Below are 13,899 nucleotides of genomic sequence, written 5' to 3' on the forward strand. Positions count from 1 at the left end.
GTATGCTAGAGTTGTTGTCCTGATTATCTAGTTAGAAATGTAAATATGATGTTTCGTTTTTCAGAAACCATTCAAAATTTAGATTTCCTTTCCAAACTTTATGTATGAGAAGAAAGATAATTATTTATATAACACCCCAAATACAGGTTTATTTTCTCCTTTCCCTATGCATATTTCACATATCTATGTTTCAAAGTTTATACAAAAAGTCCACAGACATAAATCCCTGAAAGCTAAAGGTTCCTACAATGCCTTACAACACAAAACTCACTAATATAACCTAAACTATAAATGTGTGAAGACACGGGTAAATTGTGAGCATAATGTATGCAGTGCTAACCTCAGCAGCAGAAACATGTCACTATATTTTATGCAGTGTTTTCATAATTCTAACTGGCAGATATTCAGCATTCCAAATGAAGCTAGATTACTGTAGTCATGTTACATGCTTTCCCATGAATACAACACTCAGGCCATTAAAAAGACCAGATGCTTCCTCTAATAAATAACTCACTGTGACAAAGAATATACTAAAAGTGTACATAATCTGGTTTATGCAAATGCTAATGGTTGTGTGTGGCAATGTAGCATAATATAATAACTGCTTTAATAAATTATTCTTAGTTAAGCTGAAAAAATACAATTATAAACTAGAAAACAAATTCCAGTTTAAAGGGCCTCCTTTTTTTTTCCTATTGTTTTCACGAAAGACATTTTTAAAAAATCATGTCTTGTTTGAATTTCAAGCCGTGGGAAAATGCCTCTGTAAAATAAAGGCTATTATATTAAAAAAAGATAAAATGAGCTGAAACCTAAGCTCCATGGAAACAATACTTCTCTGCAAGATGCTTATGCTCTCAAGTCTAAATCTTAAACATACAGACACAGCTCCAATTGAAGCAGCAAACATGAAGGCTAATTCCTCACATTATAAAGGCAGAAACCATGCAAAATGTTGGATACTGAAAAACCTTATACTGAAGTCAATATTTGACTGCAAATGCAGAAAACAATTAACACATTATTCTATGTTAAGCAGACTCACATTTCTTACATTTTATAGCTTAATATCTATCAACTACTGTGCCACTAATGAAAAATGTATGTGTTGCTGTGAAGGGCAGGGAAGAACTGAGTACACTTAAGTAAATCTTGAAGAAAAACACAACAGTTCCGTGGATAGTAACCAGAGAGCTGTAAAGAAAATCAAGCTGACTTGATTGGAGGGCAGATAACTTCAAGAAAATGAGACATTATGGGAGAAATTTTCTTTGAAAAGAGAGATTTAACACCAAAATGTGTGGATCTATTATCTATTACAAATAACCTATCCTTTTCTTGAAAAAAATGCCCATGTATCTCTTTCTGAAATCAAGTAAATACTCTGAAAAATTTGCACAACATTAATCAATTATTGATACCACATACAATAGATTTGATAGAAGAGACAGATAAATATTTCTTATTTCAGGAAAGAAAATCTTCCATGCTTAAAGATTTTTGACACTGAAGAAATAAAAATTTAAGTATATTTGGTATAAAAGTTATTAATGCAATAGCATAAACCAAGACTATTTTAAATATCTCCTACACATGCTCCCACAGTAAAACAGAAAGAACAAGAAAATGTTTTCAAACTATTAAGTTATGCAGAGCTCCATTATCAAAATGAAAAAACTTGTTGTGAATCATACTTTTATTTATTACATAACTGAGAAGTAAAATAAAAAATTAACAGAAAAATAGTTTAAAATTGCTCTTTAAAGATCCCAGTAGCACACAAAGTTTCTAAAAGTGAATACTTCCTAATTAAATAGTACCAAATAAACTTTGCAGATATTTCAGTAATGTGAAAACTAAGCCTACCAGTAAGAGACAGTCAGAGGGAAAGTAAATTCATACTGTAAGCTAAAAGTGGTGCTTAAAAACAGTAAAACAATTTATTCCATGACAACAGGGGAAATACACACATTAGCAGTAAATATAAGTTAAGAGGTTAATGCCTGTATCTCCTATATTCATACATAACCCAGTAATTTTCTATTTCATACCCTACTTCAGACCAGTAGTTCTGGATGGAAACCTATGAACTCTTCTGTTTCCTGACCAAAAGTATGCCAAAGCCCACTAAGATTCATAACATGGATTTTTAGTTTTATGGATACAAAAAGCTCCATTGCTCAGTGCTATATCCTCATACTGCCTACACTCCTGGCAAATTTATGAAGGCTGATGTGGCCATGCTGAACTTCAGTAGCTAAGATGGAAATATAAGGACAACATATGAATATAACTATTTAATTCACTGCTCATCACTGAAGGAAAACCATTCTGCTAATAAACATGTTACTTCTGTATGGCTCTTTAAACAAGAAATCCCACTGTTTCATGTCAAAGCTCTACTGCTTTAATTGTTATTATGATGATGCCTGTGGTATGATAATCTACTTATTCATTGCAAATTCTCAGCCCTAGCTATTGTAAAATGGAAGCAGAATGTGAAGTTTACATAAATTGAAAAGTATAAAGATTATAAGAGAATCTAAATTACATTTCTTATAAAATTTGAACATAAAAAATTTTCTGTAGGTTCAATGCAAGATTCCAGTTTTGGAACAGCTACCACAGAGTAATTTGTCTATTTAACAAGAATTAAGGGGTCTTGCTTCAGATTTGCAGTCATGCTAACTGTAAGGAATATACTTTTATTACAGATATTCTGTGTTAATGTTAATTCCTCTATATACATACAAACTACTATGTCAGTTTCCCAAAACCAAAACAAAAAATGGCAAAAAGTACCCACAAAAAAACTTTTCCCCAATGATTCTATTGCTCTAGGTCCTGATTAAATTATTTTCTTGTATTTCATCAAATAACAACTCATCTTCAATATATCAATGCAAATGCTAAAAGTTAAAAAACACTCAAAATCCTTTCAAATTTTCGTTATGAGAAAACGGTGTTGGTAAGTAAAAGGAAATTGCTACTCAGAATGCCTGGATGTCACATGAAACCACCTAAAGCCAGACTACAGGAAACTCTTGGCAGTGGGTCTTTCCTTCTGGGTCAAAAAGTAAGATTCTAGCCACTAAAAATCCAAACTGTGGAGTGTGTGCAGTTTTTCTTTGATCTTACAGTTCTGATGAGAAATAACTGTCTGGGGGGAAGAGATATTACGAGTGCTATCTTTCAGAGGCAGCTCAAAAATTGCTGATGAACCTTACAATAGAACATTACTGCATTCAAACGAGATTTTAAAAAAAGATACACTCAGTCTGTCCACTTTGGAAGTGGGTAGAAAGGAGTGAAGGAAACCCTTCTGCTTTATCAGGTATGTAACCTAAGTGCCCTGATGTTTGATTTGCACACAAGTTCAGGTCAAAAACTAGGCATGTGGTCAAAAACATCCCTCTACTTCACATCTCACACTGACTGGCTCACTCTGGCTCCTGTTCAACAGAAAAGAGCAAACAGGCAAACATCTTCAGGGATGTGGACACTTCCTTAATGATATAAGGAGCAAGAACATTCAGATGGATTTCTGAAGCAACCTTCTGCTGTCAATATTTCTTTTTCACATTACAAAAACACTAACTCTATAAAACCAGTCTGCCTACATACAAACCTATTACAACAGTTAACTAAAAAAAGCTTTATGTATATATAAAACTGTTATCTGTATGTAATATCTGCTAATCATAAAAGTTAATTAAGGACAAACCTAGTGGTTTATAAGTACTTAGGCCATTGGGCTAAAACATTGTCTGAGAGTTATAGACTGAATTTTCCTAAATTCAAGATTAGGTAGATATAAATAGGACTGAACATTGCCTAAATACTTTATTTTCTCTCTTCTTCACAGTACAAAATATTGTGAAACAAAATCTAGCATCCTAAAAAATAATAGTACCTCCAAAAACAATATAGTTGACTTGACACTGTCAATTTATTAATTTACATCAATGTCTTCACGCTTACACCTTTTACCACAAAAAACTGCAAAATGCCTGGTGGAGTGTTTGGGTTATACAGAGACATATTTATAACATGTTTTTTTATCTCCCCCTTTCACCAAAGAAACACAGCTATTCTTCACACTATTAGGAGCATTAACATGACTTCTTTTCATTATAGTAGATTTTATAAGATAGAAGTGCTTATTGCTTCTGGAAAGTGAATAGAGCGCCTGCATTCTACAGCAATATATATGATTAACAACATTCTAGATTAAAAAAATGAAGCATTTGATTCCATTTTCTAGCTGAATTGCTTTTCTCAGAGGCCTTAAATTAAAAAGAAGTATTTCACTATAATTGGTAGATCACATTTTCTATCAAAAGTAAATCCAAAATACCTTTTCAAGAAAACATGAGACAATTTAGTCATATATATCCCTTTGATATCTCAAATACAGACTACCTCAACTTCAGTTTAATTTGATTTTACATCCAGTTCATGAGTTCTTCCTAATGACAGGTTGCTAGTAGTGAAAAAAGTAATAACCATCAGTTTGGGATTTTAAGAAACTAAGTTTTAGACTAGTTTTAAATTTTGGTGAAAATACAAGGTATCTCTATAAAGTTCCATTTGTATGGAAATGTAAGTGGGTTTGAGCACATTAATGCTTATACTTTAGAAATTTGTTGATTCAGGATCTGTCTCATTTTCAGACTCAGTATAATGGATACCAGCATTAAAGGTTTTCACCTTTAAGCCACCAGACGTGACTTTAAACCCAAGGCATGCAATTCCTTTTGCACAGCAAGAGAGGATTCACAGTTAGATACAACAGAGTTGTTAGTTTTTTAGAAGTCCAGCTGTCAGTGAGGTCTTTTCTTAAGAGAGAAAACAGGTCTATAAATTTTACAGACTTCTCATGGACTCACTCTATGAAGCCATGATTTTCTGTATTATAAAAACTAAAGCAAAAAAAAAATACCCCTCACGGTTCCAGTATTAGCTTGGTTCACAGATATATTTTTAACATCATTAAAAATAAACAAAACAAAAATACAAAATAGGCTTTTATGCTCAAAAAATCCTCCTAAAACGTCAAGTGCTTTTAAACAGCCCTTCACAGAAATACAACTTGACACAAAGCTTGACTGCACGGGTTATTAGTGTAGCAAATGCATGTAGTAATCAGCATGTCCAGATATCCCCACTCAACTGATACCTTAAATCCAGACACCTCAACATCAGCACTTTTGTTCATAAACTCTTCCTCCTGTTACTGTGGTAGGAACAAGAAGTACAATGTATCTGTGATGGCTTTTTTCCCCAGGAAATGTTAATACTGAACAGCAGCCCAATTCCCTCAGAGTAACTATGAAGTTCAACATAAAGCAGTATATTAGAATCGGAAAATTTAATATTTCTGTTATGAAGCAGCTGTTAGGAAGTTCAAACATGAAGTTTTTAACACATAGAGGAACTTCTCTCACGTACAAAACCAATTGTCACATGCTATTGCTATCTATTCACTGGGCAATTCAGATCGATTTTTTCCCATTTTCCCATAATTTGAGAGGCAGCACTGAAAACAAAAACATTCCAATGTGTGTCTTCTGGTTACCACTAAATTGCAAACCATAAACAAGGAAATTTAATATAGTTATACTATGTAAGATCTTCCCAGATTACTATTACTGGCATGTATTCAGTTAGGTGGCAGTGTTCAATTCAAGAGTAATTTCTATACTAATTTGAATACCATTAATAGGAATTAAATTTCATCTTGTAAATCACTACAGTCATAAATAGTTCAGATTATTTCTGACATACATCAACAGTTCCAGTACAGTTTGACACTTCTTTCTCTCTCATCCCATTTAATTTTGCTGTTTCATGATCACACCAAGAGAGAGCACATCCCAGCAGTGACCAGATTCACACAGTGCTGGACAGGAATAGCCAAATTTTCATAAACAGTGATTTACAAACTGCAGAGGCAGTCCTAAAATTTTAAAGAAATAAGCTCATCTGAGGCCCCATAGCCTTACAGACGATTATAGAACATAGGTGTTATCAACAATATGAAAGATCTCTGGAATTCATCTCATCCAAAGTTGCAGTTGAAGCAGAGCTTAACCATTAGGAGCTTGACCAGTCAATACTGAAAATACCCAAGGATAAACAGTTTATATCTTCTCTGGTCTCCTCTGTGTAGTGGTGTCTAGATTACACAACGAGCACAGTAAAAATGTATTTGCAACAACACAACTCCAAATTTACACTGGAAATTAAGAAGCTACATATGTAATACATACCATATGCAAGAATAAAACATTCAGCTTCATTCCTTAAAACAAAATCAGAAAATGCAGCATAGCACTAAAATAAGCCACAATTTCTTCAATATACTTATTTTCTATACTGTTCAGCAGGGTATAATCATCACCTGCTGGTTCTTTCTAGGCAGAATACATATTACACTTTTCAGTAGCTGCTTCAGTGTGTGGGTGTTTTGTTCCTGAAATTACTAATAAGACTTAAGTTTAGTGCAAAAGAGACAACACTGCAAATCAGGAGTTTAACAGAAATAATTTTTATGGGTAGTAGAGCTTTCCATGGTGCTCTCAGTTAAGTAAACTCATAATTTAATCCACTAAATTAGGAGGAAAAAAATATTTTTCACTGAAGGTAAGAAACTATAAGGAAATATTATAGATAATATAACAATCTGGCTATCTGTACTCAGGTATATTTTAGGCCAAAGCTTTCTCTACTTTGTCTACATCATCACTAAACAAGAAGACAGGTTTCCTCCCCTGTAGCATAGAAATTAGATAATGCCACAACACTTTCTGTTTCTAATTTTGGAGAATTTCAACACCAAGTCTGGCTGCCAGAAGCCAGACTGCTTCTTTACCAGTCTAGTTTGAAATGTGCTTCCACCAAAAGCACTGAAAGATAAAGTTATTAATGAATTGAAAAACTAAGATGAAACACTTCAGCCATTATTGTTTAATTGAAACCATGTTCTTTGCTTTTCTCTGTTTTTATTGAAAAGCAAAGGATGAATACTTCTTTTTTTTATACTACCTCCCCCACACCTTAGCAGTTCAAAAATTAATCAAACATTCACATTGAGCTTAAAATCTAAGAAATATTTTGAGGCAACTGATAATAGAAGGAGTTCATACTGAAAAAATATGTTGAAATGAAAACAAATAATGCCAAATAAAATTCCCAGTATTAAAATTCTTCAGAATTCTTCAGAGACATGCTGCCCCTCTCCAGAGAGTATCAGTACAGAGGGTTTTTTAGGAGCAGATTTGATCTCTATGTGAAAATTGAGTTAGTTCCTTACTTAATTGCCTCATGTATCCTGAACTGACTTTGAAAATGTGAAAGTAATTGCAACATAATAATTCTCAATGTCAGGCTTTCTACAGAACAAACCTTAACTAGTTTCTACAACACAAACAGTATACAAAATTTCCTCCCATTAAAAATCACTTTTCAAAATATACAAGAAGAATTAGACAAACAAAATGATCTTCTGGAAGGCAGAGTTAAAATACATAAACCTACTAACAGATGCATCGAACTCCAAACTTTAAATATTCCCACCGTAGCCTGTAGTGATAAAGAAACTATTACACATAGTTCTCATCTTCTAAAAATGTAGCTAGGAGTCCACTTTTTCTTCCCTCCATCTCAATAAAAAGGCATTTTGGGGGGAAAGTCTCTCTTCCACAGGAGAATCCATGAATAAGTTGCTGAGTTCCTACCTCTAGGAATCCTTGACTTATATAAGCAGAATGTTGATCAGTCTTTAAGGAAAATGTCAAGGTCTCCCAGAAGTTAATTCCCTCTTAAAAGATGAAAATTTGACACTAAGCTAGAAACACAGCATTTAAATATTTAAGTAAATTTTCCATATATTCTTTGAAAAGCCATGCTTCCCAGGAACTGGCAACATGAAGATTTACACTTAGGCTTCTGAATCAAAGTTTAATTTTTCCATAGGAACTGCACTGCTGTCCTTACAGACATTTATTTTCATTTTGTAGCTCTTAGACAAATGAGGTGTTCCTGGCTGTCATCATGCCAAACACACAGAATAATAGTCAGGATGTTCAAGTTATACATACAACACAATTCAAGACACAGTCGAGTCAAGCTTACCCAGCAGCATCCTAAATGGGACAGAGCTAAACCTGCCTTATCTCACAATTACTTTATATCATAATTAGAAAAATATGCCAGCATGGCTGTCAGGATTAAGGTGTGTGAACTGCTTGCTTTAAACCGATAATACTGCAGGGATCTTATAGAATCCTGTAGCCCTCATCTCTCTGACATTGCAGACTGACCTCTATTTCTCTCTTGTACATCAGGCCCTATTTGCTCTTTAGCAGAGAAATATTCAAGGTATGCTATCCAAGAAAAAGAAAATGGAACTATATATATAAACTCAGAGTATGCTACCTTATTCTCAAGAAAATGTGAATATGTACGTGATAACTGAATTTCTGCTCTAAACCAAAGTTTAACTCCAGAACAAAGCAATAGCCCCAAATTAACCCTAAATCATAACCTATCATAACCAAATGGAATGCTAAACTCTCTTCTAAAATAAGAAGACAAGTCTAAATTTCAGTCTCCAAAAATACAGCTGCAAATTCTAAACCCCTGAAATTTTTACAAGGCATGAAGATTTTCCATAACGTTCTTCCAGCAATTCACCAATTTTGACTGTAAGAGTTGCTTGTTCTGAGAATATCTGTATTACTGCTGTGCTAGGTTTTACATGATATAACATTTTACACAGAACTTTCTATAACAGCTCTTTCTAAAGAGACACTTCCCAGCACAGTAGAGACAGCAATGACATACTTAATGCCAGAAGTACCTCAGGACAAGCTATTTTCCTAACTGCAAAAAAAACCCCCTAAGTTTGTAGAGGAGATTACTGCCCTCTCTTTTGGTATATTGAAAACTGTTAGCTCTCTAGGTCACAGATGGACATTTTTATAAGCTCACCTAAAACTCAATTTCATGTCATCATTGTGCCTCTGACTGTGTATATAAAGCAAGAATCAATCTTTATGTTTGTTCACTTTTGATGTGCAAACACAATATATTTATATGATTGTAAAATCCATTTTTAAGTAAAGGAGAAGTGTTCAACAGTAATCGATAGACCCTTTTGCCTACTTTTGGACCTTTAGGAGAGTACAAATTTTCAGACACCATGTCAAATAACCCTTATCTCACTCTTTCTTCATGATGAAGTCTGCACTTTCTGATATGTTAGTGCACTGACCTGAGTATAAGAAACATATTTGTGTACTTTTACCTAAAACATGCTGTTGCACATATATAATTTGTTAGACCAATTGCAGATACTGTTTTTAATCCAGAAACTTACATAGATATACTTTGTGTTTTCAATCTCTTAAAACAAGATGTTCTCTGCTGGATTCTAAAGTAAATGTGAAAGATCCAACAGATTAGTGAACAGCTTGAAAGACTGCATACATTGATGGCAACAATTTATAAAAACCAAAGTTACTGGTTTTTGGTTTGGAGATTTTTCACTACCTAATTTCTTTCTTTTCTCCCATTAAAAAAAAAAATCAACAAAAGACCAAAACTATCTGTAATCAATTTTTATGGATAGAAACAATCTAGAAAGGAAACCTGAAATATCATAAATGAAAGCATAATAAATATACTCTGTTTTGTACTCATAATTAAAAATCTTATTGTTCTCAGAGCAAGAAAGATGAGATATCATAACTGTGAGCTTAAAATTTAAGTATAATAACTAATTGAGGAATCACTATCTTAGAACTTACATCATAGTTGAAATGAATCTTTCTATAAATAGGAAAGACATACCACCTAACCAACCACACTTGATTTCACTTTTCAAAGGCATCTCTCAATTTTATAGTACCCTTCATGTACACCTTACAAAAAGGAAACAAGGAAAACAAAAATATTTTCTAAAATTAGGAAATAAAAATGGCATGCATGGTCATCATAGGAGGGTTTAATAATAATTAGACCACAGGCAATATTTAAATAAGAAAAGTTTCATTTAAGAAGTATTTTTTTGAAACAAATGCTTAAAAGTGAGGAATTAGTAACTATAGTACTCCTATTGTAAATCAGGATAATTCCAACAACCCCGCACTTTGCCAAATGTCTAAAATGATGGATAGCATGAAGTAGGAAACAGCTACTGAAAGGGGAAAGGAATATAAAGGCTCCTTATCAAGAGACAGGGCAGTGCTCATTGTTATTCAAGCACATGAGCTGCTGTATCCTGTTTCCATTGACTGCAGGGAAGGCTTCAGCATTGAATTCAAACAGGTGCAAGTCCCATGAGACTTAAAGGGAATAAAACGTACAGTCACGGTATGAAAGCAACAGTGTATGAACTGTGGTGAGACAGGATATGTAATTCCAATGTGGTACACAAGAATCTGACAAAGCTATTTAAATGCAGTGCCAAGTAAGGATGCAACGGAAAAAAACAAGACTTCTCTAAACAGAAATTTGGCAGGTCTTCATTCAATGCTACAACAAAAAAGTGCAGGAAAAATGTTACAGAAATGAGAGTGCCAATTTATGGTGGGGGGAGAGAACAAGGGAGACCCAGAAGCAGCAATAAGTATCATCCTGTTCTGTAGCAGTACAATATCACTTTTTCAGGACACAGCTGCTGCAATGCTTTGGTAGGTACTGCAGATTGGTCTGCTCCAAGACTTGCTGGGACTTAGACCCAAATATATTACCCATTTCTATTTATTATCTTCTGTATTATGATGAGCATTTGAAAACATTTGGGGATTTTTTCTTCAACTTGCATAATCTTCAAAGAGAAGTCTTAGGCTATATTCTTACATCAGTTGAGTTACGCATGATGTCCTCAATTAATTCTATAAAGAAAGTAGCTGAGATATCATTATATTAATTAGAAGCTGGTCAAAAATAGAGTACTTATCCCAAAGGAAACTATGTGACTTCAAAATTTCTTTCCAGATGGAAAATAAAGCTATCCAACACAGCAACTATCTATCTAAAATAGGAGGAGTGAACATCACTCTCCATATTAAACTCATAGGAATAATATTATAGCAGGATGTTCAAACATTTAATTTTGGAACCAGCTTTTGACACTAAAATGAAGAATGAAAGTAGCGATTTTAAAGGGAATCATGCAAGACTATAAATAACTCTAAGAGCTGAGGCAGAGGTTAAGCAGCTTTTCCATAGTTACTAAGTTTTTATGATGAAAAGGGAATCATGTACCTGTGCAAGCATGGGGAATCCGAGGTTCCTGCATCCATTACAAGGTGTCAGTGCCTCCCATAAACCAGAAGGTCCACAGGTATTTTCAGCTGTATCATCATCTTCTTCCTCCCTTGATGATAAACGCATTGAAGAAGGCCTCTGTGCATAAAGAAACCATACTTTCCAATTAAAACCAGTGATATATTGTAAAGAAACTTATCTTATGAACTTAAGAGTGTCCCATTCACAAATCCCAAAAGATAAACTGCTATTTTAATACAAAGTACCTACTCAACTGTTAAACTGCTGTATGAAAATAATCCTTTCTAAGGAAAGTGCATATTGAGCTATCTGCAATTATAGTTTAAAACTGAGTGAAAATATTAATATATACTGAAAATATTTATTGTCTTTATTGTCAAGAAATTGGCAATTTCTACTTCAGTTTACTTAAAATTTTCTGCAATATCATTAAGTTTAGGATATTCCACAAAGAATAAAAACTAACATTTGCCTGGATGGGTCCAAGGTTTGTGCAGACAAAAAATGACTGCAACTTTTAATAATTGTAGAAGGAGGAAAGTGAACTCAGTAATTAATGATTTTTCGAATCTCATGTCAACACAAACTGTTACAAGTAAAAAAGTAATATTTTACATCTTAATTCTTCATCCCTATTTAAATTGGTATCTGGAATAGCTGTTCTAGCCTGTGTCAAATTTGCTTGAGTAGCCTGCCTGATACTCAGATACTAAAAGATGACTTTAGGTAGGCTTCTTTCAGAAGTGGCTGGATTTTTGCTTGACCAGAATAGCACAGTTTGAGACAATGGCAGATTACATCTATCAATCTGATGGTGATATTAACTCTAAACCACTGCTATGGGGTCCATGTAAAAATCATCTTAAAAACCCCAACACAACATTGAAGTACATTTTAGCCAATAGAATAAAGAAATGCATGGAGACTGCTGCAAGAAAGGGAACAGAGGAATGAAAGAAAAGTAGGGGGAAAAGAAGTAGAGAAAAGCAGCAGCTCTAAAGATGAACACAAGGTGATGGAAACTGTAGGAGAAGCAAAGGCACCACACAGACACTAACTCAAATTGTGTAACATCGGAGGACCATTCAAGTCTTGACTCTTGTGCTAAATCCTTGACACAAAAGTTGTTGGTATACTATTAATTTAAGCAGGGAAAATATTTCTAAATTCTGAACTCATGCATCAAAGATGAAAAACACCAAATATCCCACTCCATTATTCTGACTCCCCTTGGTTAGAAAATGGTTGTTTCCTTGTTGCAGACTTAATGAATCTAGCCATATCTTGTAAAGTTAGGTGGATTTATTTACTTTTTATTTTAGAAGTCAATTTCTAAAACATTCTTAGCATGGTATTTCATTAGGTTATTTTGACACTCTAGTAGTACCACAGAATATGTTGCCATAGCAACCAATATTCTCACACCGATTATTAAAAAGATTGGGTTAATTCTGCATAGTGTAGGTCGTGAAAGACTATTATTGCTAGGTATTTGCAAAGACAAAAGAAGCAGACTAGAGGTCTTTCCCCTCTATTTTTGACACCATCTTCCATGGTAGCTGCCCTGCACTTGTATTCTAAATCTCAGAACTGCTGTACCAGAGAATAAAGCACTTCTTGCCCCCTGGAGAAAAAATCAAAGAACTGCAGCAGTGCTCAGCACAGGAAAGCAGGTAACACACATTAGCTGTGACCTTACAAGCAAATGGAAGTAAATGAAGACAAAAGTTATATAAAAATGTCAGCATACCTTGTAAATGTATAAAAGACACACACAGTATAAGTGAGAAATTTTCAACACAACTAAAGGAAGATGAATTACAATAGAGTCACTGAAAGGGGAGCATACAAGTATTTAGCCATTACAGGAACAGTGAAAAAACCCCATGTCAAACAATTATTGAACGGTAAAAATAAAATACACAAGCAGAATCAGAGCTGCATACTTCAGTTAGATGTATTTTATATAAATAGCCTAAGAAAGAGTGTGAATCACAGGAATTTAATGCCAATATGAATGAGAGGAAGTGGAAACATATAGTCAAATCTTTTGATCATCCAAAAAAAAAGGATCAGCCAATGTCAGAGTTCATTAGACACATGACTGGAATAAACTGAGTGGTACTCCCATGCAACTAGACAATGCAGGTATGAACATGATACAGACTGCTTTACAGACTACTGCAGGTCATGGCTAGCTCTTTTTATACTTGCCCAGATTTCTGCCACCAATAAGGCACTAAAAAGGAACCATTAAGAAAAGTCTGTTTGGAGGGTGAAAAAACAGTTTTTGTCATCACCTTTCTCACCAATCCCTGCTTGACAGAAGCCCAGTTCTTCCCAGACAACAGAAAAGTGTGAGAATTACTGCAGGAAAAGAGAGCTGCATTCGCAAAGAGGAAGGAAAGAGTTAAAAGCTGCATGAGAGAAAGGGGTGACAAATGCCCCAAATTTGATAGACTGGGGTTTCACACCCTGGGAAGAGGGATGTGTTTGGAGAAGGCAAACGAGATACTGAAAAATCTACAATCAATTCACAGAGCTCAGACTGACATAAACCCATAAAACTCCAAACCCAGACCACACAGTTTCCTGTTACTC

The 13,899-nt window shown here is 34.2% G+C and overlaps 1 protein-coding gene across 3 annotated transcripts in view; it reads right to left on the bottom strand.

Annotated features, from left to right (window-relative positions):
• ANKS1B (ankyrin repeat and sterile alpha motif domain containing 1B) overlaps window positions 1-13,899 on the bottom strand; it is a 399,263-nt gene that overhangs the window by 289,450 nt on the left and 95,914 nt on the right. For all 3 annotated transcript variants that reach the window (XM_079304860.1, XM_079304861.1, XM_079304862.1), the window contains one exon: window positions 11,275-11,415. In XM_079304860.1, the coding sequence (XP_079160986.1) occupies window positions 11,275-11,415 (141 nt within the window). The remainder of the gene's footprint in view (window positions 1-11,274; window positions 11,416-13,899) is intronic.

This window comes from Erithacus rubecula (assembly GCF_903797595.1).
Source record: "Erithacus rubecula genome assembly, chromosome: 4".
Classification (NCBI taxonomy): Eukaryota; Metazoa; Chordata; class Aves; order Passeriformes; family Muscicapidae; genus Erithacus; species Erithacus rubecula.